This window comes from Mustela nigripes, chromosome 6 (genome assembly GCF_022355385.1).
Source record: "Mustela nigripes isolate SB6536 chromosome 6, MUSNIG.SB6536, whole genome shotgun sequence".
Taxonomy (NCBI): Eukaryota; Metazoa; Chordata; class Mammalia; order Carnivora; family Mustelidae; genus Mustela; species Mustela nigripes.
Genome location: NC_081562.1, coordinates 139,240,833 through 139,267,719, shown reverse-complemented (window position 1 = coordinate 139,267,719; position 26,887 = coordinate 139,240,833). Strand labels below are relative to the sequence as shown.

At 34.4% G+C, this 26,887-nt stretch overlaps 1 protein-coding gene across 3 annotated transcripts in view; it reads left to right on the top strand.

Moving 5' to 3' along the window:
- The window catches only part of EPC1 (enhancer of polycomb homolog 1), an 89,582-nt gene that overhangs the window by 60,932 nt on the left and 1,763 nt on the right, over positions 1 to 26,887 (top strand). For 2 of the 3 annotated variants that reach the window (XM_059404369.1, XM_059404368.1), the window contains exons 2-14: positions 963 to 1,122; positions 10,996 to 11,141; positions 11,525 to 11,731; positions 12,096 to 12,244; positions 13,329 to 13,488; positions 14,946 to 15,122; positions 15,206 to 15,295; positions 15,382 to 15,530; positions 17,058 to 17,410; positions 24,621 to 24,739; positions 24,820 to 24,906; positions 25,722 to 25,863; positions 26,175 to 26,538. In XM_059404369.1, coding sequence (XP_059260352.1) covers positions 963 to 1,122; positions 10,996 to 11,141; positions 11,525 to 11,731; positions 12,096 to 12,244; positions 13,329 to 13,488; positions 14,946 to 15,122; positions 15,206 to 15,295; positions 15,382 to 15,530; positions 17,058 to 17,410; positions 24,621 to 24,739; positions 24,820 to 24,906; positions 25,722 to 25,863; positions 26,175 to 26,538 — 2,303 coding nt within the window. The remainder of the gene's footprint in view (positions 1 to 962; positions 1,123 to 10,995; positions 11,142 to 11,524; positions 11,732 to 12,095; positions 12,245 to 13,328; positions 13,489 to 14,945; positions 15,123 to 15,205; positions 15,296 to 15,381; positions 15,531 to 17,057; positions 17,411 to 24,620; positions 24,740 to 24,819; positions 24,907 to 25,721; positions 25,864 to 26,174; positions 26,539 to 26,887) is intronic. The other variant, XM_059404370.1, reaches the window with a different exon arrangement.

The following is a 26,887-nucleotide window of genomic DNA, read 5'->3' as shown; positions in this document are numbered from 1 at the left end:
TAATTAAAACAGGGTACTTGTGAGAACTGGAATTTTCTGTTTTCATACCATTGGAATATTTTTCATCTCTGAACTTATATTTTATATATTTTCTAAAAGCTAGTTTAAATTTTATGAAGTGTTTACCAAAATTCAGTGATGATAGGGCTGACTGAGAACAGATATTTTTATGGCAGCTGGTGGTACCACAAATGGCTAAAATCTTTCTGTGTGGTGACTAAACCAGAGTTTACTTGAGTTCCTGTTATACAGCAGGCATTATACTAAACATTTTTTGCACATTTATCTTACTTAAATCTCCAACCAGCACTATAAAGTAGATTATTTTTCTCATTCTATAGAAAACAGATTTAGAAGACTAAAGTGTCTTTCCAGGAGTCACAGACTCTGAAGCCTATGCATTTGACCCCTATACTAGGCTCTGGAAATTCATAAGGGGTTATTGAGACAAAAGACCAGATTTGAATGTATCCGTTTCATCAAATAAAAATGGAAGGGATACTCTGCCCTCCTTTGAAAAGATCGTATTAGTTGGTTTATATGAAAGTGCTTTCCAGATTTATGGAGCATTCTGTGTAAAGGAGATTAGAATAATTTTTTTTTAATCATCATGGCCTGCTTTCTTCATACAAATGTAAATGTTTTAACCCTTTTTCTTTGAATCTCATCTGTAAAATGCAAACTCAAAGTAACAGTTTAGTTAGTTTTTTGGAATCTTTAATATAATTTAACTCAATTTCAGTATAGTACATTTCCTAAATTGAGGAAGTATGTGGTATATCTAACAAAACCTTAATTCTGCTTAAAATGTGCTTACCACTAATTGTATTGTTAGCATTCTCTCAAGGCTACTAAAATCCTTCTGGTTTTAAAACATATGAACAAAAACATCTTAATAAAGCTATACATTCTGTTCACTATTTTTTGAATATATAAACTTATCTATTTCTTCCTGTTTCTAGGAACACCATCTTCAGCGGGCTATTTCAGCACAGCAGGTGTATGGCGAGAAGAGGGATAATATGGTCATACCAGTCCCAGAAGCAGAAAGTAATATTGCTTACTATGAGTCTATATATCCTGGGGAATTTAAGATGCCAAAGCAGCTCATTCACATACAGCGTAAGTAATGACTCTTTTAATTATTACATTTTCTATAGCTATTTTCTGCTTAACTCTTGACACATTTTTACCTGTTCAAGGCCATCTTTGGTGCCCATTTTCAACTTTTAAAATTGAGATTTCTGCCTGACAAAAGAGATGGCATTTTTATCCTAAGTTTTTGGTTTCATCTCAACATGTGATCTTATACTACTTTAGACAAATAGGATAAAGAGTATACCTGAGATGTAGAAATGGTTTTCTTACTATTCAGAAATAATAGGGGCTCCTGGGTGGCTCAGTCATTAAGCATCTGCCTTTGGCTCATGTCATGATCTCAGGGTCCTGGGATGAAGTTCTACGTTAGGTTCCCTGCTCAGCCGGAAGCCTGCTTTCCCTCTTCCACTCCACCGGCTTGTGTTCCTTCTTACTCTCTCTCTCCCTCTGTCAGATAAACAAAAGCTTTTAAAAAGAAAGAAAAGAAGGAAGGAAGGAAAGGAGAAAAAGAAAAAGAAAAAAAATAGTGATATGAGTAGCCTTAAAGAACATCTTAGTAAAAGTCGCCAATCAGCAAACTTTTTCTAAAAAGGGACAATGTTTATCTTAGCCTTTTTGGGTCATTCAGTCTGTCACAGGTCTTCAGCTGTACTGTTGAAAGAAAGGCAAAATCAGCAGTTGACAGTAAGTAAACAAATGGGCATGGCTGTGTTTCAGGAAAATTTTATTGAGAAAAAACAGATGGCAACCCAGTATTGGCCCATGAACCAATAGTTTGCCAACCTCTGATCTGTGATCCTACTAGCTTTTCGTGTTCTAGGTGGTAACTGGTTTCACTTGGTAATGATGAGTTCTTCATTAGCATTAATCCTTCCATGGTTATCACATCTGATGGTAAATAACTGAGATCTTATAAACTTCAGAGAGTATATTTCATTTACTCAGTCCCCAAGTAGTTGACAACTTTAAAACATAGTTGAAAGTTTACTAAGGTAAGAGGCACCTAGGTGGCTCAGTCGTTAAAAAGTTTACTAAGGTAAATTGGGACACTGACAAAGGTCAGTGTTGTTGACCTTTCTAATGAAGAGGGTTTTCCAGTGACCTGTCTAAACTTTTTTCAAGACCATGTAAATGTGTGCTGTTTTTAGAAATTATTTAAAACTGGGGTGCCTGGGTGGCTCAGTGGGTTAAAGCCTCTGCCTTCGCCTCAGGTCATGATCCCAGGGTCCTGCCCCCCCCCCCCCCCATCGGTCTCTGCTCAGCAGGGAGGCTGCTTCCTCCTCTCTGCCTATTTGTGATCTCTGTCAAATAAATAAATAAAATCTTTAAAAAAAAAAATTATTTAAAACTACTTAACTACTTTTCTCATTTAACCTTTCCTCCATATGATCTAGTTTCTGTCATGGATTCTAAATATTTATTTTACTATTTTTTAAATACGAAAATCCAAAAATATATTGGCATTTGCTATTTTTTTTTTTAAGATTTTATTTATTTATTTGACAGAGAGAGATCCCAAGTAGACAGAGAGGCAGGCAGAGAGAGAGGGAAGCAGGCTCCCTGCTGAGCAGAGAGGCCGATGCGGGGCTCCATCCCAGGACCCTGAGATCATGACCTGAACTGAAGGCAGCAGCTTAACCCACTGAACCACCCAGGTGCCCCGGCATTTGCTATTTTTAACTTCATGTTTTTTTCTCTTTAATTCTAACTTGCACCTTAATTGATTGATTTCATTTCGAAGAAAATATTTTTTCTAATTTACTAAAGGTTACTTTGAAGTGAACTAAAATAAAGTGGCATGTGCTTTCTTCCCCACGCACATGTTTAATTACATATAGGACATAGACACAGACATCTTAAACAAATTTGACCAATATTAATCAAATTATTATTAAATTATATATTATTATAAATAATAGTATATAGATAATAAAATTATTATTAAATTAGTAATCAAATAACAGCAATAAAATGGCAGCAGAATTCTAGTTTATTTGGGGAGAAAAGTAATTAGTACAAATTTGAAGTATGTTGTCTCTGGAAAGATATATACATTGGAATATTAATCAAGATAGTCTGCTAATTAGTATTAACTACCATTGAGTTTCTTTTAATATTTTGTTTTAAATAATTGTAAATTCACAGGACAGTATATATAGCTTTGTATACCTCAATCAAGGTAACTCAGCTGTACCATTGCCACCAAATTCCATGTTGTTAACTCCTTCATAGCCAAACCTAGACCCTGGCAACCACGAATATGTTCTCCATTTCTACAGTTACATCAGTTCATGATTATAACATAAACAGAATCAGGCAGTGTATTTCCTTTTGAGATTGGCTTTTTTTCACTTAGCGTAATATCCTTGGTATCAGTCCAACTTGTTTCATGTAATATAGATCACTTCTTCTTCTTGGTGAGTAGTACTCCATAATACGTTTGTTTAATCATTGACCCAGTGAAACAGCTCAATAGTTTCTAGGTTTTGACTATTACAAGTAAAGCTGCTATGAACATTTATCTGCAAGTTTTTGTGTGACTGTAAGTTTTTACTCGTGGAATAAATACCTTCAAGTTTAGGTGCTGGGTCCATTTTTAGTTTGACAAGAACTTCCATAGTATTTCTGAGAGTATCTGTGCAGTGTTAAATATTCTCGAGTAGTGTGTGTGTGATCCATTTTCTCCTTCTGTATTATTATTGGCATTTGGGGTTATCACTTTTCTACTTTAGCCATTCTAGTAGGTATACAGTGATATCTCATTATACTTTAAATTTGTATTTCTCTAAATGGCTAATACGTTACATATATTTTCATGAGTTTATTTGCCATCTGTGAAATGATTGTGCATATGTTTGCCCATTTTCTAATTAGATTATTTTAACAATTGAGTTTTAGGATTCTTTTATTTATATATTCTAGACATAAAGTCTTTGTCATACATGTAATTTGGAAATATTTTCTCTCATTATATAGTTTGTCTTTTCATTCTCTTAATAGAGTTTGTTACAGAGAAAAAAGCTTTTCATTTTGATGAGATCAAGTTTAATCAGTTTTCCTCTTACAGATCATGATTTTGTTAAGAACTCTGCCGTTCCCTGGGTCTGAGTTTCTCCTGTGTTCTGTTCTAGAAGTTTACAGTTTCACGTTTAAATGTATGATCAGTTTTGATCAAGTGTGTGAGGTTTAGGTCAGGGGTGTTTTTGTTTTAGGTTTGGTTTTGGTTTTCACCTCTGGATGTGCAGTTGATCCAGCATTATTTATTAAAACAGCCATCCCTCCTTCACTATTTGCTTTTGCTTCTTGGCCAGAAATCAGTTAGGCATATTGATATGGATCCATTTCTGGGTTCTGTGTTCTATTCCCTTGACTTCTGTTTATTCCAAGATAATACCACTGTTTTGATTACTGCAACTTATATTAATAACTCTTAATATCAGGGAGAGTCATTCCTTCTTTATTTTTCTCTTTCAAATTTGTCTTGGGTATTCTAGAGCCTTTCCATATAAATATTACAATAAACTTGTCTGTGTCTACAGAGAAACTTGCTGATACTTGATAAGAATTAGATTAAACCTATAGATCACTTTAGGGGAATTGACATCTTTACTATGTTGAGTTTTCAGTCCATAACCACAGTATGACGCTGCAAGTATTTAGGTCTTCTTTGATTTCTTTCATTAACACTTTATAATTTTCATCATATATATTCTGACTATGTTTCTTTAGATTTATAACTGAGTGTTTTATTTTCTTTGGAGCAATTGAAAGTGGTGTTGCATTTTTTATTTTGGTTTCCACTTGTTCATTGTCAGTATACAGAAATGCAGGTGAAATTATTTATCTTATGTCCTATGGCCTTAACTGAATTGCTTATTAGCTCTAGAATATGTTTGCAGATTCTTTGGGTTTTTTTCAAGTAGACAGTCATGGTGAAGTCTGCAAATAAATACAGTTTTGTTTTTCCTTTTCAGTTTGTCTTTAATTTCTCTTTCTTCTATTACTATAGTGGCTAAAACTTTAGTACAGTGTTAAAATATAAGTGGTGAGAACAAACATCTTTGCCTTGTTCCTGATCTTAAAAGGAAATAGTTAAGTCTTTCATCATTATATATCCATTTCTGGGTTCTGGGTTCTATTCCCTTGCTTTTTATGAGATTGTCATATATGTGATGTGGAAATCTTTTCTCCCAGTGTATAATGTGTCTTTTCATCCTCTTAACAGAGTCTTTCACAGAGCAAAAGGGTTTTTTTTGCTGAGATCTGGTTTATAGATTGGGTTTTTTATTCTTAGTGTACTGAGAGTTATCATGAATCAGTGATCAATTTTGTCAAATACTTTTTTTACATCAATGGATAACATCATGTGATTTTTCTTCTTTAGCCCGTTGATATGTTAAATTATACTGGTTGATTTTCAGAACTAGCCTCACATACCTGGAATAAATTTCACTGACTGTAGTGGGTTTATTGTTTTGTTTTTTATACCTTGTTGGGAAGGATTTTATTGGATTTTATTTGTTTTATTTTATTGAATTTTGCATCTAGGTTCATGAGAGATTGTTTGGCTATGTACTTGTGTGTGTGCATATGTGCATGTTCTGTATTATTTGGTTTTAGTATCAGTGATAGTGGCCCCATAAAACAGGTTGGAAAGTGTCCTCTTATTCTGTTTTCTAGAAGAAATTGTGTAATTTATGTTAATTCTTTAGAAGTTGGTATTGGCTTTTAATATACTACAATAAATAAAAAATTATTAGAGTATAGATTTCTGCAAAGTTAAAATTGAATTTTGTCTGCCAGGTGGTCTAGTGAATTACTTACAAAGGATATGTTACCTGAATTATATATATGGACTGGTTTATTTTAGTTTCCCAAATTTCTATTGTGTAAATCTCTTAAGCTAATGTTATACAAACTCTCCATGGTAGTTTTTAAAAATGTGATAATTACTATTCTCTAAGAAAAAAGCAATGGTCAAACATGTTTGAGAATGATTGCATATTTTATTCCCTTACCTGCCCGGCATAAGGCATTTTATCATATTTATGACATTTATATTTATAGGCTCTAGAAGTCTTGTGGCAAAAAAAAACACGAATTTTAACCCAGCATTTTTCAGTTTTATTTGTTACATGTTCTCTATTAACACTTCATTGAACATTAGTTTGGAAAAGTTCAACTCAGTCCTTATCTTCAACTGACTTCGAGACTTAGGGAAGAGATCATAATTTACTTCCTTTTATCCAGTCAGAGTTTTGAAGAAAGAAACTGGTATTATAACCATTATCCCCTTCTTTAGTTCCAGAGTTTGGGTACTTGTAAGCTATTTCACTGAGTGCTTGGCACTCTGCATCTCCTGATCCCAAGGATCATGTAATGTTGTTTCTCTTTTGCTGCTGATCTGTAAGGCTTCTAGATTATACAGATAGGACTTCTTTCCTATTTATACTGGAAGAAAGGACAAAACAGTTCTGAACTGATGAACATAGACAGGAGTAATTTTTTCACCCCCTGCTTTTTGCATTTGGGTTTCAAGGCTCTCCTGTTAATCCTGAAAGGAAGCCTTTTTAAAAAGGGTAATCTTGATGTACACTTATATATGTATATATGCCTGTGTGTGGAGATACACACACACACACATTTGTAGCTCTGTCCACTGGAAGGGCCAAGAAGCAAGATTATTCAGTAGCAATGAGCACACCTAGCACCTCTTCCTTAATCCATTTTCCATTAAATAGGACCAATAATTTGGTGTAATGGCTTATTCCAGGATGCTGGAAGGGAAGGTGCAAGATAAACCTGGGTGGTCAGGGAGGGGTGATGAACCTGGAATTTCCTATTATGTCAGAAATTAACCATTAAAAAATAAAATGACGGGCATATCACAAGGATATAGGAATTTCTTCCTCTGGCTGGTTCTGGGACAATTTAAGCAATGGAATAATTAAACATAATAATGAATTGTAAAGCATTGAAAAATGTAGGAATTCAGGAGTCCATACTGATAATAAAAATGGTGAAGAGTAATCTCATGCTGCTTCTGTAGTACAAAGCCAAAAGCTGAGTGGTACAATGTGAAGAGATTACTGGAATTGGAAGATCATTTTTGCAATTATTGTGACCAAGATGGAATCGTGTAAGAATCATCAGTGTGTTCTCAATATAAGAGGAAATTTTGATGAGGAACAGGATATTTGCATGATCTTAAGCTCTTCCTACCAAATGTTCATCAGTTACAAGGAGGGGGGAACAAACAGTAGTTATGCAGTGAAACAATTGGGTAATTTCTCGACTGGTAAAGAAGATTATCATCACTTATGAGGAACAGATGAACCTTGTGTGCCTCTGGTTGTGATACCATGAGAAGGTCTAAGAAAGTTGAGTATGCAGTATACCATCTAAGAATGTATAGTCTAATCATAATGGGAATAATAATAATGTTCTGAGGAGAGGGCTATATTCTTCAAAACATCAGTGTCTTGAAAGACAAAGAAAGGCTATGGAAATGTCCCAGGGATTACATTCTGTTTCTAATTCACAATTTGTGCCATTTCAGGGCCCAAATATCCTTCCACTGTTGGTGTTATAGACATACATACTGAGTCTGAGCTACATACAGCTACATATGGCATTTGTTCCATAAATATTTATATACATTTCATCTGTGCTACTTGGCTCTAAGCATAAGGGCAAGGACTGTGTTACGTAATATTCTATCTCCTTTAAAAATGATCAGTTTAGGGGCTCCTAAATGGGGGGCCTAGATGGTTCAGCATTTGCCTTCAGCTCAGGTCATGCTCCCAGGCTTCTGGGATTGATCGGGCTCTGTGCTCAGCAGGGAGCCTGCTTCTCTTTCTCTCTACCTATGCTGTTCCCCTGCTTGTGTTCTCTCTCTCTCTCAAATAAATAAATAAAAATAATAAAAACAGTCAACTTAGATGTATATACTATTGTGTTCTTTTTGCTTGGAATTATTTTCTACTGTATTTTCTCCTCCATGCATGGAGGAGATACATTCTCCTCTATGTATTTTGTTTAACCATACACATATCTGGGTTTATCCCTATCAAAATATTTTTAAAAGAGTTAGCTTCTATATTATAGCTCCTGTTCTTAAACAATTATTGGCTAGCTAGGTCACATTTTTATTGACAGAACTTAATTATAAAATGCAATCCATTTGCCTATTTCTCTGTAGACCCTGTTTTCTACTTTGAACACACTCAGTAACATGACCCAGAAAATTTGAAGATTCTCCTCATTCTAGGACGATGATAGCTATGTTACATCTTTATCAGCTGCATTTGAGCTGTCATTTGGAAGGGGCAGGTTGGGCTGAAGCTAAATTATACTTTCATCATTGGCTCTGGTTTTTTTGGTCAAATGAAATCCTAAAGTGAATTTTACATGTTAGCATTTTTCTGGGGCTTTAGTATTCTTATGTCTAAACAAGATTTGGTTCTCATATTTTAAGATCTTTCATGTGTTTGCACATCTGTAAAAGGAAAGCTTCTTGTAGAGGTAAGAGCAGTCTGACCCTCAGGTACTTGTTAACTTTCCTTAGAAAAGACACTGAGCTCCCTAACCTAGGGATCTTCCTTTCCAGTCTTGATTGCCTTCTCCAGTATGTTGGATGTGACTTGTCATTCGTGATATAATATATGTCAGATAAGGTGATATTAGGTTAGTTTGTTTTGTAAATAATTAAGTTTTGTAGTAAAATTTGATCTGAAAAAATTTATAGTGGAAAATGCCAAGTAATATATAAATAAGGCCCTAAACATATATAAAATATGCCCTTAAGAAGCAGAACAGTGCTAGTTGGTCCATCTCGGTTTGGCTTTCTGGGTTGTCAGGATCACCACTGTTTAATAGAACTTTAAATGATGATAGAAATATTTTATAATTTGTGCTTTCTGGTACAGCACTAGCCACATGTAGCTATTTAATATTGAAGTGTGGCTAATGTGACTGAGGTACTAAAATTTTAATTTAATTGATTTAAATTAGCTAATGGTTACTCTGTTGAACAATGCAGCTATGAATTGTTTTCGTTAGGGACCCAAAAAAACAAGTGTTTTGATTTTACAAACAGTATTTAATCTACTTTAGGATCTGCAGAAGCTCTGTTTACACTGCAATAACAGAAAAAACAGATCATGAAAGTCATTGGAGGGCCTATGGGTGTAAGAAACATGGGTATGGAGGTGTTAACATACACAGATTTTCATGAAGGAATCTAAATATTTTAATTAGTAATATTACAGAAGTGTAATGTAGGTCAAAGTAGAAAATGAACAATGATATAATATGTTCAATTCCACAAATATTTATTGGATTCCTATAGGCCAGATACCTTATTAAACTCAAAGCAGCGAGGGCAGGTTTGAGGTAGCCAAAGGGTCCCCTTTTGTACCTATCACAAATATCACTAATGGATGAGTGCATATTTTTTGAGGGCTTTTTCCCCCCATTTTAAGAGGCAGTATCAGAATGCTTTTCAGTAGAGTACTACAAACAGAGTTGGCATACAAGATGAACATGTTTACTCTCTTTGCAGAGATAAATAAGTCACAGTGCCTCTTCTCAAGGAGCTCCCTCATATTCTAATATTTATCAAGTAGAATATAAAGTATGTGTAGAAACTAGTACAAAAGAAGGGCATTGATCTACAATAGGAATATTTAACCTTGGTGCCACTGTTTTTAGGGATATTTGAATGCCTTGTAATTTATGTAGAATGTTACATGTTCACACAGTCTTTTTCTGGGAGAGGGTTCATAGCATCAATGAAAGATAAAAGTGGCTGGGAACCACTTCCTAATGGAGGCAGTCGGGAAGGAATTCCACCGGACTTGAAGTCAGGCTATTTGCAGTCATTTGCTAGGTGGGCAGGCAGAAAACAGCCAATGTAAAGGCCTAAAGACATGAAATAAATAGCATGCTGTATGTAATAGGTGAAATTTGAGGGGTGCCTGACTGGCGCAGTTGGTAGGGCACATGGCTCTTGATCCTCGGGGTTGTGAGTTCAAGCCCCATGCTGGTGTAGAAATTACTTAAAAAAAAGAAAAGAAAAGAAATATATGAAATTTGATACTACTGCCTCATAGAGTACTGATGAGACTGGAGAGATGAAGTCAAAAAAGTCCTCATACAATGCTAAGGATTTGGATTCTGAGGTGATGGGAAGTTAAAAGGTATTAGGGAAAGGTGTGAGACATTTTGATATCAAGCTGTTTAATAGTTTACATATTGTTAGCCTAGTTTAATTTTGATATATAATTGGCATTTGATAATACAGTTTAGAGCAGTGGTTCTTGGCCTTTTTTTCAAATCTTAACAAATATAAGAAATACATCACATTTCTGTCACCATGACAGTGATTGTCATGCAAAAACAAGCCCTCTTAACAGAAGTGCACGCATTGAGAGATAGCTATTACTGTTATTGGCAGTGGCTTCTAACACTTCAGCTTTAAATACCATTCCCTAAGCATTTAGTAAAGTAGTTATATAATCTGTTAAGTGGGATTTAAATATTCTAGAAACAAATTTATTTAAAGATCTTTTATATTATATCAAACCATATGAAATCGCTGATATTTTATAATTTTTAGCTATCAATTATTCATATAGCTGAATCCAGTATATTTAATAATCTCTTAAGTTCTTAATAATGAGCTTCTAGTTTATTTGTTTTTGTGATGGGAGAAGGGGTCTCATCCATTGTCTTTTATGACTCTATGTCTTTATTAACAGTAACTTTAAATGTGGGAAACATAACTTTCTTCTTTCTTTAGAAAGTCTAGATTTTGTTTTTATCCAGACATCTGTTGAGAGGTTTTTTGTCAGTGGATTCACATAGTAAATGATTGCTTATGGTTTCTTCTGTCAGCTTTTAGTTTGGATGCTGAACAGCCTGATTATGATTTGGATTCTGAAGATGAAGTATTTGTGAATAAACTGAAAAAGAAAATGGACATCTGCCCATTGCAATTTGAGGAGATGATTGACCGTCTAGAAAAAGGCAGTGGTCAACAGGTACAACTTCACTGTATATATAAGTATGTGTTTCCATATATATGGTAACAGGATAATGTGGGGTTAGGATAAGTGAGCAGACGCTGGAATCAACAATCATGAATTCACATCCCATTGCTGCCCAGTACTAACCTGTATAATCTTGAGTAATAAGTCTGAAAAAAAAAGGCTCTCTGCCTCAGTTTTCCCTTCTGTAAAATAGAGATGATAAACATGAAACGTGAAAATTAACTAAACCAATGTATATAAAGTGTCAGTGACTGACATGTATAAGGCACTCCATGTTTGCTATTGTTGATACAGTTGTTATTTTGATTATTGTCATTAAAGTTTGAAGTACTTTTGAACCTTATATGAAAATGACATAATGATTTTACATTTAGCCAGTCAGTCTGCAGGAAGCCAAGCTGCTGCTAAAAGAAGACGATGAATTAATTAGAGAAGTTTATGAATACTGGATTAAAAAGAGAAAAAACTGTCGGGGGCCATCTCTTATCCCATCAGTAAAACAAGAAAAGCGAGATGGTTCCAGCACAAATGATCCTTATGTGGCTTTTAGAAGACGTACTGAAAAAATGCAGACTCGAAAAGTAAGTTTTTGTAATTTTTTTTTTTGATGTAAGAAAAATTATTTATACTTATGAATATCTCTGTATTGGAAGGTTGTATTTTAATTTATATTTAAATACACTCTCTATACAAAATAATGAGAGAAGTATTAATTTAAAATGAATCGACCTTAGGATTCATTGCACAGCTATCAATGATAAATTTTAATGTTAAACTCTTTAAAAATCACATATAAAACTGATTTGCTGGTGGTCCATATTCCCTTTCATTGTCTTTAAATTCTAACCAGCCATACAAATATATGTATTCTTATATATTAGTAGCTGTGTTCAGAATGCCACTAGTTGGAAATGCTATTGACAAAAAGCAACTTCATATTTGCAGAATCGCAAGAATGATGAAGCCTCTTATGAAAAAATGCTTAAACTGCGTCGAGATCTGAGTCGGGCTGTTACTATTCTAGAGATGATAAAAAGAAGAGAAAAGAGTAAAAGGGAACTATTGCACTTAACACTGGAAATTATGGAAAAGAGGTAAAGTATACTTTAATATGGTCAGGAAGTATGGTACCATTAGCATTTTGTGTATTAGGGTATGGTACTTAAGCAATTAACCCTAGAAAATACCTTCCTTTAATAATAAGTGGAGACTTATATGTGTGATATGATACACTTTGGATAATTTTACATGTGTTTCTCTTTATTTTCATTAAAATTGATTGGGTTCAGTAAAATTAAAATATGGCAGGTATAATCTTATTCTTTTGTCTTCATTTGAGTTAAGAGCAGGGCTGGGAGGGAGAGGACATTTGTCAATTCTAAAGTTTTTAATTTACTTTCTAGATGGTACTGATTTTTTTTTTTTAACACCTGCTGGGATTTTCAACAGAAGTAAAAAGAGGGGAGGAGGAAAGTCCCATTGTCTTAACATTCATCCATTTGTCAATGTACACAGTGAAAATTTCAAGCCTCACTCCCCTGTTTCCTAGTCAGTATCTCCGAAGAAAACCACTATTAAGTTTCTCATAATTCATTTTAGAGAAATTAGTTTTAGGGCACAAATAATTCAAATTACCAGAAAGTTCCTCAGCACCATTTTAGGCATTAATTTCAGCATCTCCACCAAATCTTTCACCAAAATTGCTAAGTTAAAATTCGAACCTTTGTTTTTTCCCAGAGTCATCTATTTATGGTGCAAATATAAAGCTATAAGCCAAAAACTAAACAGAACAAAACAAAAGATTATGTAATCTTTTTTTTTAATTTTTTTTTTTAAGATTTTTATTTATTTGACAGAGAGAGATCACAAGTAGACGGAGAGGCAGGCAGAGAGAGAGAGAGAGGGAAGCAGGCTCCCTGCTGAGCAGAGAGCCCAATGCGGGACTCGATCCCAGGACCCTGAGATCATGACCTGAGCCGAAGGCAGTGGCTTAAGCCACTGAGCCACCCAGGTGCCCCTGTAATCTTTATTTTTAATAAGCATTCAGCAAATTGTCAGAGTTTAATCTTACCTTAAGTATACTTGGTGTTTATAATCACATCTCAGTTAGGTGTTGAAAGTCCTAAGAATTTACAGAATTAACTTTAACTTTTGCAGCTTTCTTTTTTATAATTTCAGGTATAATTTGGGTGACTACAATGGAGAGATCGTGTCCGAGGTTATGGCACAGAGACAGCCAATGAAACCTACTTATGCCATCCCCATCATCCCTATTACTAATAGCAGTCAATTTAAACATCAAGAAGCAATGGATGTGAAGGAATTCAAAGCAAATAAGGTGATAAACATTTTTGTGATAATAGTAGCTGATAACAGAATGGCATTTTATCATTAGAGTGAAAAAGAAAAATACATATAAACCCTACCATAAAATATGCTGCAAAGTCAGCTTTTGATTCAGGACAGAACGATGCACCAGTAGGAATTGTAAAGACAGATACCATGTAGATGAACTTTTTAATAATTTACTTTTCCCAAAAAGAACCATAATGCCATAAACTACAATGCACCAGTAGGAATTGTAAAGACAGATACCATATAGATGAACTTTTTAATAATATACTTTTCCCCAAAAGAACCATAGTGCCATAAACTACCTAAAACTTGATACAAATATTTGGCATATGTACACAACCATAATAACTTCCCATGATCTTTTTCTTTCCAACAAGTATCTTTCTTGCCTTGTGCATACTTCATACTACTTCTAACCTTTGTTTGATGTCTGTCACCTGCATACATATTCTTTTTTTTTTTTTTTAAGAAGATTTTATTTATTTATTTATTTATTTGACAGAGATCACAAGTAGGCAGAGAGAGAGAGAGAAGGAAACGGGCTCTCCACTGAGCAGAGAGCCCAATGTGGGACTCAATCCCAGGACCCTGAGATCATGACCTGAGCCGAAGGCAGAGGCTTAACCACTGAGCCACCCAGACGCCCTGCATACATATTTCTAACAAGCACTGTGTTCATCAGCTCAGTTACTCTTGCTTCTGTATATTATCCTTGTGTTGTCCCTATTTCATGATTTCATCTCTTTATCGCCTAAAGCTGTCCAGATTCACTCCAGAAAGCCATTATTACTTAGCTACCAAATCCTTACTTTTTTTTTTCCATAATTTGCTTTATGTATATGTAAAATTACTTGCATTATTATTTTCCCAAACTTGATTTATTACTCTTTAGAATAAAGATTAGATCCCTTTTTTTAATTCTCTCCTAGAATTTTAATAGAAAATTAAGAAAAAGGAACAGGAGCCAGTGGAAATTACTAACTGCAGTTACAGGATCTCAAAGTTGAAGAACTGTTCTCTTCTTTTACTTCAAGTGCAACAAAATATTTTATGAGATTATGTTTAGGTTGTAGGAACATTACCCATGTTTCACAGAGACCAACCTAAAAGATTTTACAATGCAAGATGACAAAACATAAGCATTTTACATGTCTTCTGATTATGAATGACTTCATTATAGCTCTAAACTTTTTTTTAATTTTTCTTACTTTTTTTAATTCATTATTTTTATTAACATGTAATGTATTATTTGCACCAAGGGTACAGGTCTGTGAATTGTCAGGCTTACACATTTCCCAGCACTCACCACATCACATACCCTCCCCAATGTCCATAACCCAACCACCCTCAGCTCTAAACTTCTTTTTTTTAAACTTAACCCAAAGTACAGGTTTGTTGAACATGGTTTCTAGTTTTGATTCATATATGACTTCATTGCAGCAAGATAAGGCCGATCTTATCCGACCTAAACGTAAATACGAAAAGAAGCCCAAAGTCTTACCATCGTCTGCTGCTGCTACTCCTCAACAGACGAGTCCTGCTGCACTGCCAGTCTTTAATGCTAAAGATCTAAATCAGTATGACTTTCCCAGCTCAGATGAAGAACCACTCTCCCAGGTAAAGATAACGAATTTCTCTGTGAGTATAGAGGAGAAATGGAGGAAGTCACACGTTTTGACTCACTTCATTTTATTTTAAAGGTTTTGTCTGGCTCTTCGGAAGCTGAAGAAGACAATGATCCCGATGGTCCTTTTGCTTTCCGTAGGAAAGCAGGCTGTCAGTACTATGCTGTAAGTTTCAAGTTCTCTTTTTAAATAACAAACTGTTCACCTTTAACTGACAAACTAAAATAATTTGGATTTTTTTTTTTTTTTAGCCTCATTTAGACCAAACTGGCAACTGGCCTTGGACTAGTCCTAAAGATGGAGGATTAGGGGATGTACGATATAGATACTGCTTAACTACCCTCACCGTACCCCAAAGGTGTATTGGATTTGCACGAAGACGGGTTGGGCGTGGTGGAAGGTAAGTATTTCTATATTCCTAGCATAGGGACAGTAGGGACATAGACAGTAGGGTAATCAAATCTAGAGCTTAAAGAAAGGGAATCCTTCTAAATATGCTCATTTGTTTCCATTTTCTGTTCTTAACTGATTTTTGACTGAAATGCTTAAAGAAACTGCAGAAAGTTGTTTCAGAAGTTCTGGGAGATATTAGGACAAAGGGTTGAATAAGCTAAGAAATGTCATGTAACTAGTACACTAAGTTGTTTAACTCCTCAGTGAAAAGGCTCCAGAATGTGGCGGTTGGGCGTCTGACTCTCGGTTTCAGCTCAGGTCATAATTGCTGGGTCGTGAGGTGGAACCCTACGTGGGGCTCCACACTCAGGGCTCAGCATGGAGTCTGCTTGAGATACTCTGTCTCTCCCTCTGCTCCTCCCCCCACATGCTGTGTATGTCTCTCTCTTTCTCCTTGTCTCAAATAAATAAATAAAATCTTTAAAAAAAAAAAAAAGTTCCAGGATCCATGCACGACCTTTGACACCCCAGTTTATCAGGATCTAATTAACTCTTCTTCTTTTGTACCTCTATATGCCTTTATGTGAGAATTTGTGTGGGAGGCAGGAAGGAATTACAGAGCACATGAAAGTGAAAAAAAGAAAGATGTAGGTAAAAAAAAAGGCAGAACATAATAGCAGTGTGTTTTCAGAAAGAAACTTTAGGCCGTAATTTATAGTGAATTATGGCTTATACATGTTTCTTTTATTTATCAAATCTTATTTGCAGTTTTTAATCACCTAAACATTGGTTTAGAATTGTCTGGGCACTGAAATATATTTTATTTAATGCTTTACCCCCATTATTATGTTGGCATCAATAGTAGTGAAAATTCTGTATGTTGGCTATATTTTATTCTATACTAGCATTAGTTCTAGTATTTTAAAATAGAATCCTTTGTAAATATATAAATAACATAAAAATATATCTTCTAGAGTAGTGGATTAGAAGAATATATCTTCTAAAGTAGTATCTTCTTTTATCAATAAGAAATTTTAGTGGCATAAGATTTCCCAAAGATCACATAACCTATTACTGCTTTTCTTCTACCTCCCCTACCCCTGGGCAGGGGGGCGGGGGGAGTTTTGCTTAATAGGGAACAAATATTTGGAAAGTGTTTTGGTGCTTTGAAATGGAAATAAAAATCTTTGGTTCAACAACAGTTTGGAAAGAAAAATAATCTCATGTTTTATCAGTTAACTTCTACTGATAGACCAACTCAGGAACTGTTAGAAGGCACTTGCTAATGTAAAATGAATAGTGTACCTTATTCTTTAAGGTGAATTACTCTCTTATTTAATCAGATCATTATAAAGTAAAAACTTTTATCAGAAATTGAGAATTTACAAAAAAAATTTGAGAATGTAGCTATTATAGGGCAAAATACTGAAATAATCAAATTTACAACTTACGGCTTTGGGGAATTGGGAGGGTCTTTTTTATATAATTTTTGAATAACTATTTTACATATATGTTCCTGCCTTATTTTTAATAGGGTCTTACTGGACAGAGCTCACTCAGACTATGACAGTATGTTTCGCCATCTGGATTTGGAAATGCTTTCCTCTCCACAACATTCTCCAGTCAATCAGTTTGCCAATACCTCAGAAACAAATACCTCGGACAAATCTTTCTCTAAAGACCTCAGTCAGATACTAGTCAATATCAAATCATGTAGATGGCGGCATTTTAGGCCTCGGACACCATCCCTACATGACAGTGACAATGATGAACTCTCCTGTAGAAAATTATATAGGAGTATAAATCGAACAGGAACAGCACAACCCGGGACCCAGACATGCAGTACCTCCACGCAAAGTAAAAGTAGCAGTGGTTCAGCACATTTTGGTATGTTTATTTGTTATGGTGTACATTTCTATAGAAATGTCAGAGTCATCCATTTTCTGAATATGTGGTTTATTAAGGCTAAAAGTTCCTTTCTCTCAAAATAATGAGAAAAAAAGGACCTAGGTTAAGTATCTTTTTGAATTCTGTTTGTACATGTGTTTTCACTTAAACACACCCACATGCAAAGGTGATTTATTACTACTTAATGTATGACATTTGTTTCCTGGATACAGTCTGTGAACCCACAATTCACAATTCAGCAGCTATATTTTCAAAGAGTACAAAAAGAAAATGGGCCATTAATTATGACTATTTTATGCTTGGACACTAATCTAGTCTTTTATTTAAACTGTTTAAAAGTAGACCAGCAAGTTAGGAGATATGTAAAAGCCTTATCCACTGACAGTAATGCAGAATAATTTATGAAAGAAACTAATTTTTCAGGGAACAATACTTAAAGGATTATTTTAATTTTTTAGGATTATTATAATTTTGGAAACATTTCCAGATAACATCTACTTTAGCATTATGATTACATTGTGTAATGTTTCTAAAATAAATGCTATTTTTAAATATTCTTAAAATTTTAGTTTTCTCTTTGAAAGCATAGATCTGTGTTATTTAAGGCATGTAGGCTACAGAAATTCACTGTTAAAATTATGTTACCACAGATTTTTGTAAAGGTAATTTAAACACAGATTTTGAAGGGACTGTAAAGATACTTATTGTGTCACCCTAATCATCTGGTAAGGCTCTAGTTAAACCTTATAATAAATACGAAATGTGCTGCTTATTCCTAAAGATTTCCAGAAAAGTTTCCATAAACTAATTTACTTTGTGTTTGGAAAACAAGTCTGTGAAATTTAAGTCTTTAGCTTGTAAGAAAAATAATCACATTTTAGAATTCAACTAGAAGATAATTTAAATTATCCTGAGTCCTAATGGATTAGGATAGTCCCATTAACTTCAGAGTGTATACTTTTGGAGAGTCAGTTTCTTTTAGCTATTACAGTCCTAAAAATCAAAGTAAAGCACTTTTCAATATGAAGGATGATTTGTATAGTGTGCAAGTTTAGAGATTTTAAAAGTGTAAACTTGCAATATGTTTTTCTTGGTAGATATTTAAGCTGTGTAAATTCCTTGAGATTTCTTGTAGAAAACTGGCATGTTTCATCAATCCCCGTATTCTTGCCCCTTAAAGTAGAGAACTTGAGGGGTGCCTGGCGACTCAGTCAGTGGAGCATGAGACTCTTGATCTCTGGGCTGTGAGTTCATACTCCACGTTGGTATAGAGATTACTTTAAAAAGTAAAATCTTTAAAAAAAAAAATAGAGATCTTTTAATGATCTTTTTCCTGTAAATTGTTTTGCTATACTACATAAGTAAACATCGATATTATGAAACTACTTGATTTGTATTTTCCAAAGAATATTAAAAAGTGAACATTGAACCAGTAGTATTACCAAAAGTTTAGCTGAAAAACAATTTTTAGTAATGGTGTGATTTTCTTTTTAATGGTGTCCTCCCCCATATAATGTGATACAACCTTTAAAGAGTGGGTTTATCAATTTTTTTGTTGCACGTAATTGTTTTCAATTTTCCCTTAATTTTTACTAGATCTTTTGTATACTTAGAGAATAGATACCTACAGATTGCTATTTTGTAATGCTTTATTCTTTCCTATTTGTGAATATTCCAAAAACCTAAAGCTCTTCTCTTTATGCTCTACAAAGTATATTATAGTAGAGGCCCTATCATATGTACATTTAACTTAAGTGAATTCAGCTATAGGTCCCTGGAGAAGAAAATAAAATTTTAACAGTTCAGAAGTTATACAGAGTTCTGAATACAATGTTACTGCAAGAATATGTTGTCCAGAGTGGGCCACTCTGGGAATGGCAAAAGTGAATCTGTTATTGTTGCTCTCAGAGTGTCTGTGCCTCCATTTTTGCCTCATTCTGAGGCTGAGCATCGCACCTCCATCTGTGTAATTGTAATTTTAAAGATAAATTTTTCTGTATAGCATGGCCCCCAAATACAAGCCTGACTATGTCATCTGGTACTCAGCCACAGAACCTGATCTAGTCTGATACCAGAGGAAAAACAGTCTTTGCTGTGTTGATTGAGAGATACACCCATCATGGGAGACTCTAAAGGAATATTCAAGGCTTAATTTTTACGATACTGACTTTAGAACTTAACTACTATATGAGATAGGAGTCAGTTGATACATACTTACTTGTCTGCTGCTTAAGCCAAATACTTTGATTTAGCCATTTTTTATTAGTCATTATTTTAAATACTAATATTTTTATATATGCTATGGCATAATGATGCCCTCTGGACTGATTTTCCGTTTTCTAAATACCACCTGTAAGAGCCCATTTTTTCTCATTTTCAAATAGGAAATTCTAAATGAGGATATCAAGAGCCCGTTATTTTTAGTAAAGGGCATGAACACACCAACCTTGTAGCTTCTGGTGCTCAGAATTTTTTTGCTTGCTTCCCAGTCTTGGCCATTTTGCATAGTTGTGTGGCCAGATGGGTAACCTGGTTAGTCAGGTGCTAGAGTGCTTGATCTGGACAACACACAGCAGAATGACACAATGTTGAGGACCTTGGTGAGACTTAAATATATGTGTGTTTAGAATTTCCAGGACTAGATTTTAGTACTTATGAACAAATTATGTATGTATTGTATTTTAATAATCTTGAGTTAATATGTGATTGGGACAGTTTCCGAATACAGTCTACTGTGTTTTGTTTTGTTTTGTTTCCTTTTAATCTATAAAAGTACCTTTGAAAATTTAGTGTTTGTTCAGTGATTATTTATTTGTTTGTGTTTAAGCTTAGGGGATATGATATGTCAGAATTAATACACTTCTCATAATCAGAATGCTATAATTTATAAAGACTAAATAGAAAAGTGATTTTTAAACCACCATTATATGTTCAGGATTTGAATTCCCAGTTCCCACTGAAATTTCATTAGTGTTCTAAGTAATTTTCCTAAGCTCACATATCTCTACTAAAGATTTGGTTTATTTTCATAAATTAATAGAATATATGTAGCTGGCATGATAACTTCTATGTCTCGGGATTTGTAGCTAGCTTTAATACATTCTACTTCATAAAATTTGTAACATTCAGTTTCCAAAGGAACTCTAGGTTCAAGCATTGAGTATTTTCATGGTTAGAGTTTATAAATCCGTAGGACCTTAATCCTTATCCAAGTGTGTTTCACAGTTCAAAATTACACCCTTAGCAGGATGTGAAGTAGCACCCATAGTAGTAGAATTGATAGTTCTATAGTTCTATATGTTCTATAGTTCTATATGCCATGTGCTGAAGTGCAAGATCAGACCACAGATAATCTCATATTCAAGTAATTCGCAGCCAGATGAATTCAGATTAATTCATGTTTGGCCATCTAAGGAAATACACCATATTTTTCTTTTCAGGTTGGATTTCTGGGTGGCTGTTAAGTGCTTATGAACCTCAAAACTATCATTCAAACTTACTGGCTCAGGGATCATACTTTAATACTCTCTGAAGTCATTTTATTTTATATTTATTTCTTTAAAGTTACCTTTTCCTGTATTAAAATAATTCTCTGCCTGTGTACTGCTCAAAGAAATTTCTAATCAAGTGTTGTCTTTTAAAATAGGTGTTTAGGTTTATTGGGTTTTTCTGGGGTTTGTTTTTTGTTGTTTTTTTTTACTAACAAAACATTGTATATCTTAGTGATCTTAAATCTGTCTTCTCAAACTGGATTTTCAGATTGTTGATTTTTTTCTAAGTACCTGTCACCCTCACCTACTCCCACTTTTGATTATCCATTGGTCTGCTTCAGCTGTGGGAATGTGACTTAAAGGGCAACAGCCTGACCTATTCTAGGTGTTGGTGTGCCTCACCGTAGTTTCCTGTCCGTGTGGACTGGTAACATCTTAACTTACTTCACCTGAATTTCTACTCCAGAGAATTGTTAGCAACTACCAAACAATGGTAGTTTCTGACCTTTGTCTAGATACCTTAGGGAGGGGAGACTCAACAATTTTCTAGATCAGGTTATTCTAGAGTTGGGAATCTCATTTAAAAGTTTGTCTATATATGAACAAAAGCTGCCTCCTTAAATTTAAATCTGCAGGTTCCTCTTTTGCCCTTAGAAGCATCCTGAATAAATTTTTAGTCACATCCCTCACATGACTCTTCTCCCATACCTAGACAGGTGTGGTTTTTTTTTTTTTTTAGCTCTTGATTCATACTGGTGGGTACATTAAAAGTTTAATTATTTCTTGTAAGGAATACTAAATCTAAAACTTTGGTCTGCTTCTTTTTATATTTAAAATTTCAATGATTTGGGGATGGGCTCCCCCCTTCTATTATTATCTATCTTTATGACCTCAGTTGAAAGTTTCTTCATCTTTAGTGTGAAGTTGTAGGAGGAAATCACCAAGGACGCCTCCCGACCTAAAAATTTGGGGTTCTATGAAATGCTTCTGCTTCTAGGTTTGGTCATCTGTCCATGAAACCATGCTATCCATCTTCATGTTAATTGCAAACTTGACTACCACACCCTATCTGGAGGTAGACCTAGAACCGTAGCACTTTCTACCTTGATAGAGATTAGGGAAATATGGTCATTTCTATTTATTTCTGCTTAGCATTTGATTAGACTTTGAATTATAATGCCATCTGAAGTCCTCAGTTTTCTGTATAAAAACAGTATAAAACCCAGTTCAAATTGTATTTGCCCAAATTTACATCTTACCTTTGTCCAGGCTTTCCAGCTTACTCAGACAGCCTTTTGGATTGGAGATTTATTTCTCAGAAAAAATATAAAATCCTTGCATCACTTTGCTGAAAAGGGCTTTAGTGATCACCTAACTTAGATCTAAGTATTTTGGATGAACATAACTGAGCCCCTAAAAGTTTAGTTACTTGCCCAGGTATACTTGGCTAGTTATGATAGAGATGGGAGCTTAAAAAAAATCAAGGTCTCTTGGCCCCTAGGCCCATGGATTTTATTACCATCATTTTCAGCTTATATGTTGCTCCTTATATACAGTTACTCTAGATCATTTATGAAAAATGCCTGTGGAAAACTTTGTAATTAGTTCCATTATTATTTATTAGTATTAGTTGCATTTTTATTTCTAAATCTTGTGTTAGGAAGAAGTTAATAGTTGTTTAAAAGCGTACTTCACAAGACCCTCAGAGACCAAGGATTAAAATGTTGACTTAAACTAGGGAGGAAATGTTTGGAACTTTCTTCAAGTTTCTAATTTATTATTGCTAATAAAGCATACACAAACATAAAGTTCTAAATAGTATTTTCATTCATATAAGTGGAGTTTTTTGTAAATAGAGCTTCAGTGAATGCTAAATTACTGTTTTTGTAGATAAATAATGACCTGACCTAGTAGGAATGATCCTTTTTTTAAAAAAATTTATTGAACATGCCCTGCTAGGAAATTCAAGACTTAGGCAACTCACTCAAACTTAGGAAGTTAAAGTGTAAATCTCAAAAACATACTAGAAAAACTATTTAATAAACTAAGGATCTTTAGGTTTAAACAGTTGCTTTTTATGGATTTTTTTTAAAACATAGATAAATGTTACATTTATTATAAAGAATCAGGGCAGCATTGATTTTTCTATTTTTTTTCAAATTTTGATTCAGCACATTTCTATTATATGGAAATGGTCATTTTGACACAAAATTACTTTATGTCAATATTTAAAAGTTATCCTATTGTCAATAAAAGTCTTCCCTTTAGTATACAGATCTGAGAATTACAACATAGTAGGGAAAGAAACGCATCAAAGGACGGATATCAGCTAAAGTTTTTACAACAACAAATTACGTTTTTGGTCTTGTAGCCCAAGAACTTAGTTCAAGTGTAAAGCCTGTGTAAACACTAATAATTTCTGGAGTTCTATTAAATATCATTTCATAATTTTCTGATCCATTCAGAATATGGTAGAATTTCTACCTAAACATTTTGTAGTGGTACTACTCAGAAAACCTGTATCATGGAAGATAAAGATGCTTTATGAGTTATGAGTGAAAATTATAAAACGTGATGAAGTGATATTCTTGTCAACTAAATCATTAAAATGCAACTAAAGACAACAAATTAGGTGAAAATGTTTTGAAAACATTAAACTTTAGATAGAGGAAATTTGCATTGCATGATTTATAGATTCCCTGGTATTCAGGGATGCATGATAACCTTTTTTGTGTTTTGAAATAATCCTTACCCAAACATCACAGGTTTCTTAAAGAAGCCTTTAAAGTCAGATGTTGTGATTGTATGTGCCCTTTTTTTTTTCCTTTTTTTAATTGGCAAAAATAAGAAAAAGAAAAAGGTTTCCTTTTTAAAAACTGCACACACTTTTTTGGGGGGTAATAAATGAACATTTTTTTGTTTGTTTTTTTTAGAACTGAGCTCTCCATAGACAAACATAAGTAGCATAACACAGTGTCTTTCCTCAGACATCATTCTGTACAGTAAATCAACATAAACAACTCCGTTCTTATTGACTGGATTTTTTCCAGGTGGGTTAATTGGGTGGGGAAAATTAATTAACCTTAACATTTGGAGCCTCTTTTCTTCCTGTTAAAGGATGAGTTCTTTAAAAAAAAATAAAATAAAGGTAATAAACCAACAACCTTATATTCCATGTAGAGGGAATGTATGTAATGGCTGAAATTAGAAAAAATGCAAACAATTAGTATTGATAAACAGAACTGTTAGGGATCATCTGAATGCATTGGGACAGTAATATGAGTAAACGAGAAACCAAATGGTGACTATCAGATTTCTTCTCAAGCTCAGTGCAAAGTTCAATTCCAAATAAGTGGATTTAAAAAGCTGGATTACCTTTTTACACTGTCTAGCACAAGTGTCACAGCTTACAAAAATAATGGTTCTGAAACTTGAGAAGTAGAGTTCTCTTTCCTATGTTGTTATAACTCGGGAAGTTTATAATTTCATGTTGCTTTGAACTCAAGCCACTCCAGTTAAATGTGGTTGTAAAAATGTGGAATTTTTCCTATGGAAGTGATCTTTAGCAGGATCATGAGCCTTTGTCAGATACTTTAATTTTGCACAAAAGTTTTTTTAATGCTGAAATTTGTTTTGGTGCTATAAGATGTGTGTGCTCTGTACGTTTTTATAAAGTGTTTTCCTTGTTTTATGTTCAGCATTTACAGCCGAACAATACCAGCAACATCAACAGCAACTGGCACTAATGCAGAAACAGCAGCTTGCACAAATTCAGCAACAGCAAGCAAATAGTAATTCCTCCACCACCACTGCACAGGTGAGGGATTTGTCTGTCTTATGATTATCCCTCATTGTTTCCCACCAGAGTTCATCTCTAATTACCAACTGTTGTCATAGAACCTTGCATCTAACCAGCAGAAAAGTGGCTTTCGCCTGAATCTACATCATAGCCATTCTATACAGGGTTTAGAAAGAACATTACAGGTGAGTATGGAAGCTGTTGCCTCTGCTCCCTATTTTTAAAAAGTAAAAACGAAGAAGCATAGTTAAATGAGATCAAGACGCTGTCTTCCAAGTCTATCCTATAGACTGAATTTACCTCTTTAATATATAACCCCACCCAGCTCATTATGTTGGATATTTTAATTAATATTAAAATTTATTTGAAGTTATCATACTAAACCTCTTTTACTATTAAATCACTTTTAAACCTCAAGCATGATAAGTGTTTGCCATTTAAACACACGTAAGGCTTAAAGACTAAAGTTCAAATCTCAGGATCTTGGAGGAAAAATTCATTTAAAAAAACTCAAGGAGCCTCTTAATTTTTAGATCAAGTTATGATATGATATTTTGTTACTTCTGTTCTAAAGGGATAGTTTTCTTACTGTCCCAAAGGTGCCTTTGTTTATATATGTATATATGTGTAAGTTAGGTGAAAGAAGCTTACATATTCATTTTTCATTTTACGTATTTGCAAATCACTGAAATGTCTTACTAGCGTATTTCTTGTCTGACACTTTGTGTCAGAGGTTTACTGTTTCCACATTATAGGTTTCTTTTCGTAATAGACTGGTCCGTATTACATATTGTCACATATGAAAACCAAAATTCATAATGTCTGAGCTCCTAGATCACTTGAGCATTCTTCAAATTTGTGACTATCAAAAGAAATGAATATATTTCAGTGGTTTGCTACTCTGGTTTATATTCGGACTGTTTGTGGATTACCTGTGTAACTTTAATGTTAATTCATTAGACCAAGCAATGCTTAGATTTGTTTTGTATTTTCTGTTTAGGGTTTTGTTTCCAAGACTTTGGATTCTGCTAGTGCTCAATTTGCTGCTTCTGCTTTGGTGACATCAGAACAACTGATGGGATTCAAGATGAAGGATGATGTGGTGCTTGGAATTGGGGTGAATGGCGTCCTTCCAGCCTCAGGTAAAGATAAAGACATTTAGGGGCACCTGGGTGAATCGGTTGAGCATCCGACTCTTGATTTCAGCTCAGGTCATGACCTCAGAGTCATTTGATTGAGCCCCGCAAGCCCTGCCTTGGACTCCGCGCTCAGCAGGGAGTCTCCTTGAGATTCTCTCTCTCCCTCTCCCCTCCATTGCTACACACACATTGCTACACACACATAAATAAATCTTAAAAGGGCAAAGACATCTCAGTTGTTCTGATGTTTGTAACATATCTATAATAAACAGCAAAGTTGTACATTGTTTCAGTGCTTCTTTCTTTTTCTCTAGGAGTATACAAGGGCTTACACCTCAGTAGTACTACACCAACAGCACTTGTACACACCAGTCCATCGACGGCAGGTTCAACTTTGTTACAGCCTTCAAACATGACACAGACTTCGAGTTCCCACAGTGCACTGAGTCATCAAGTAACTGCTGCCAATTCTGCAACAACTCAGGTTCTGATTGGGAACAACATTCGATTAACTGTCCCTTCATCAGTTGCCACTGTAAACTCTATTGCCCCTATAAATGCACGACATATACCTAGGACTTTAAGTGCTGTTCCATCGTCTGCCTTAAAGCTGGCTGCCGCAGCAAACTGTCAAGTCTCCAAGGTTCCATCTTCGTCCTCTGTAGATTCAGTTCCAAGGTCAGTAGTTACTTGAAGCCTGAAATGTTTGCAAAATATGAGCTCAAACTTAAATCCTCTGGCAGTGCTCTCTACTTATTTGTGCTTTTTGTTCTTTTGCTTATATACATTAAAAATGGATAGATGAGAATTCCTTACCTATTCAGGAACTAAACAGATAAATGTTACAATTCAGTATTGTTGAGAATTTGAATTAAATGATGTACTGAATGTTGCATATGTGCTTTGGACGACACTTTCTTAGTATAATGATAGTTTACAGTGATCTCATTTCCCACCTTTGGGTGGGGGGGAGTTCTCTTTAGAATAGAATGTTTCTTTTGTCTGTTTTCTTCCATAGCTTCTCATG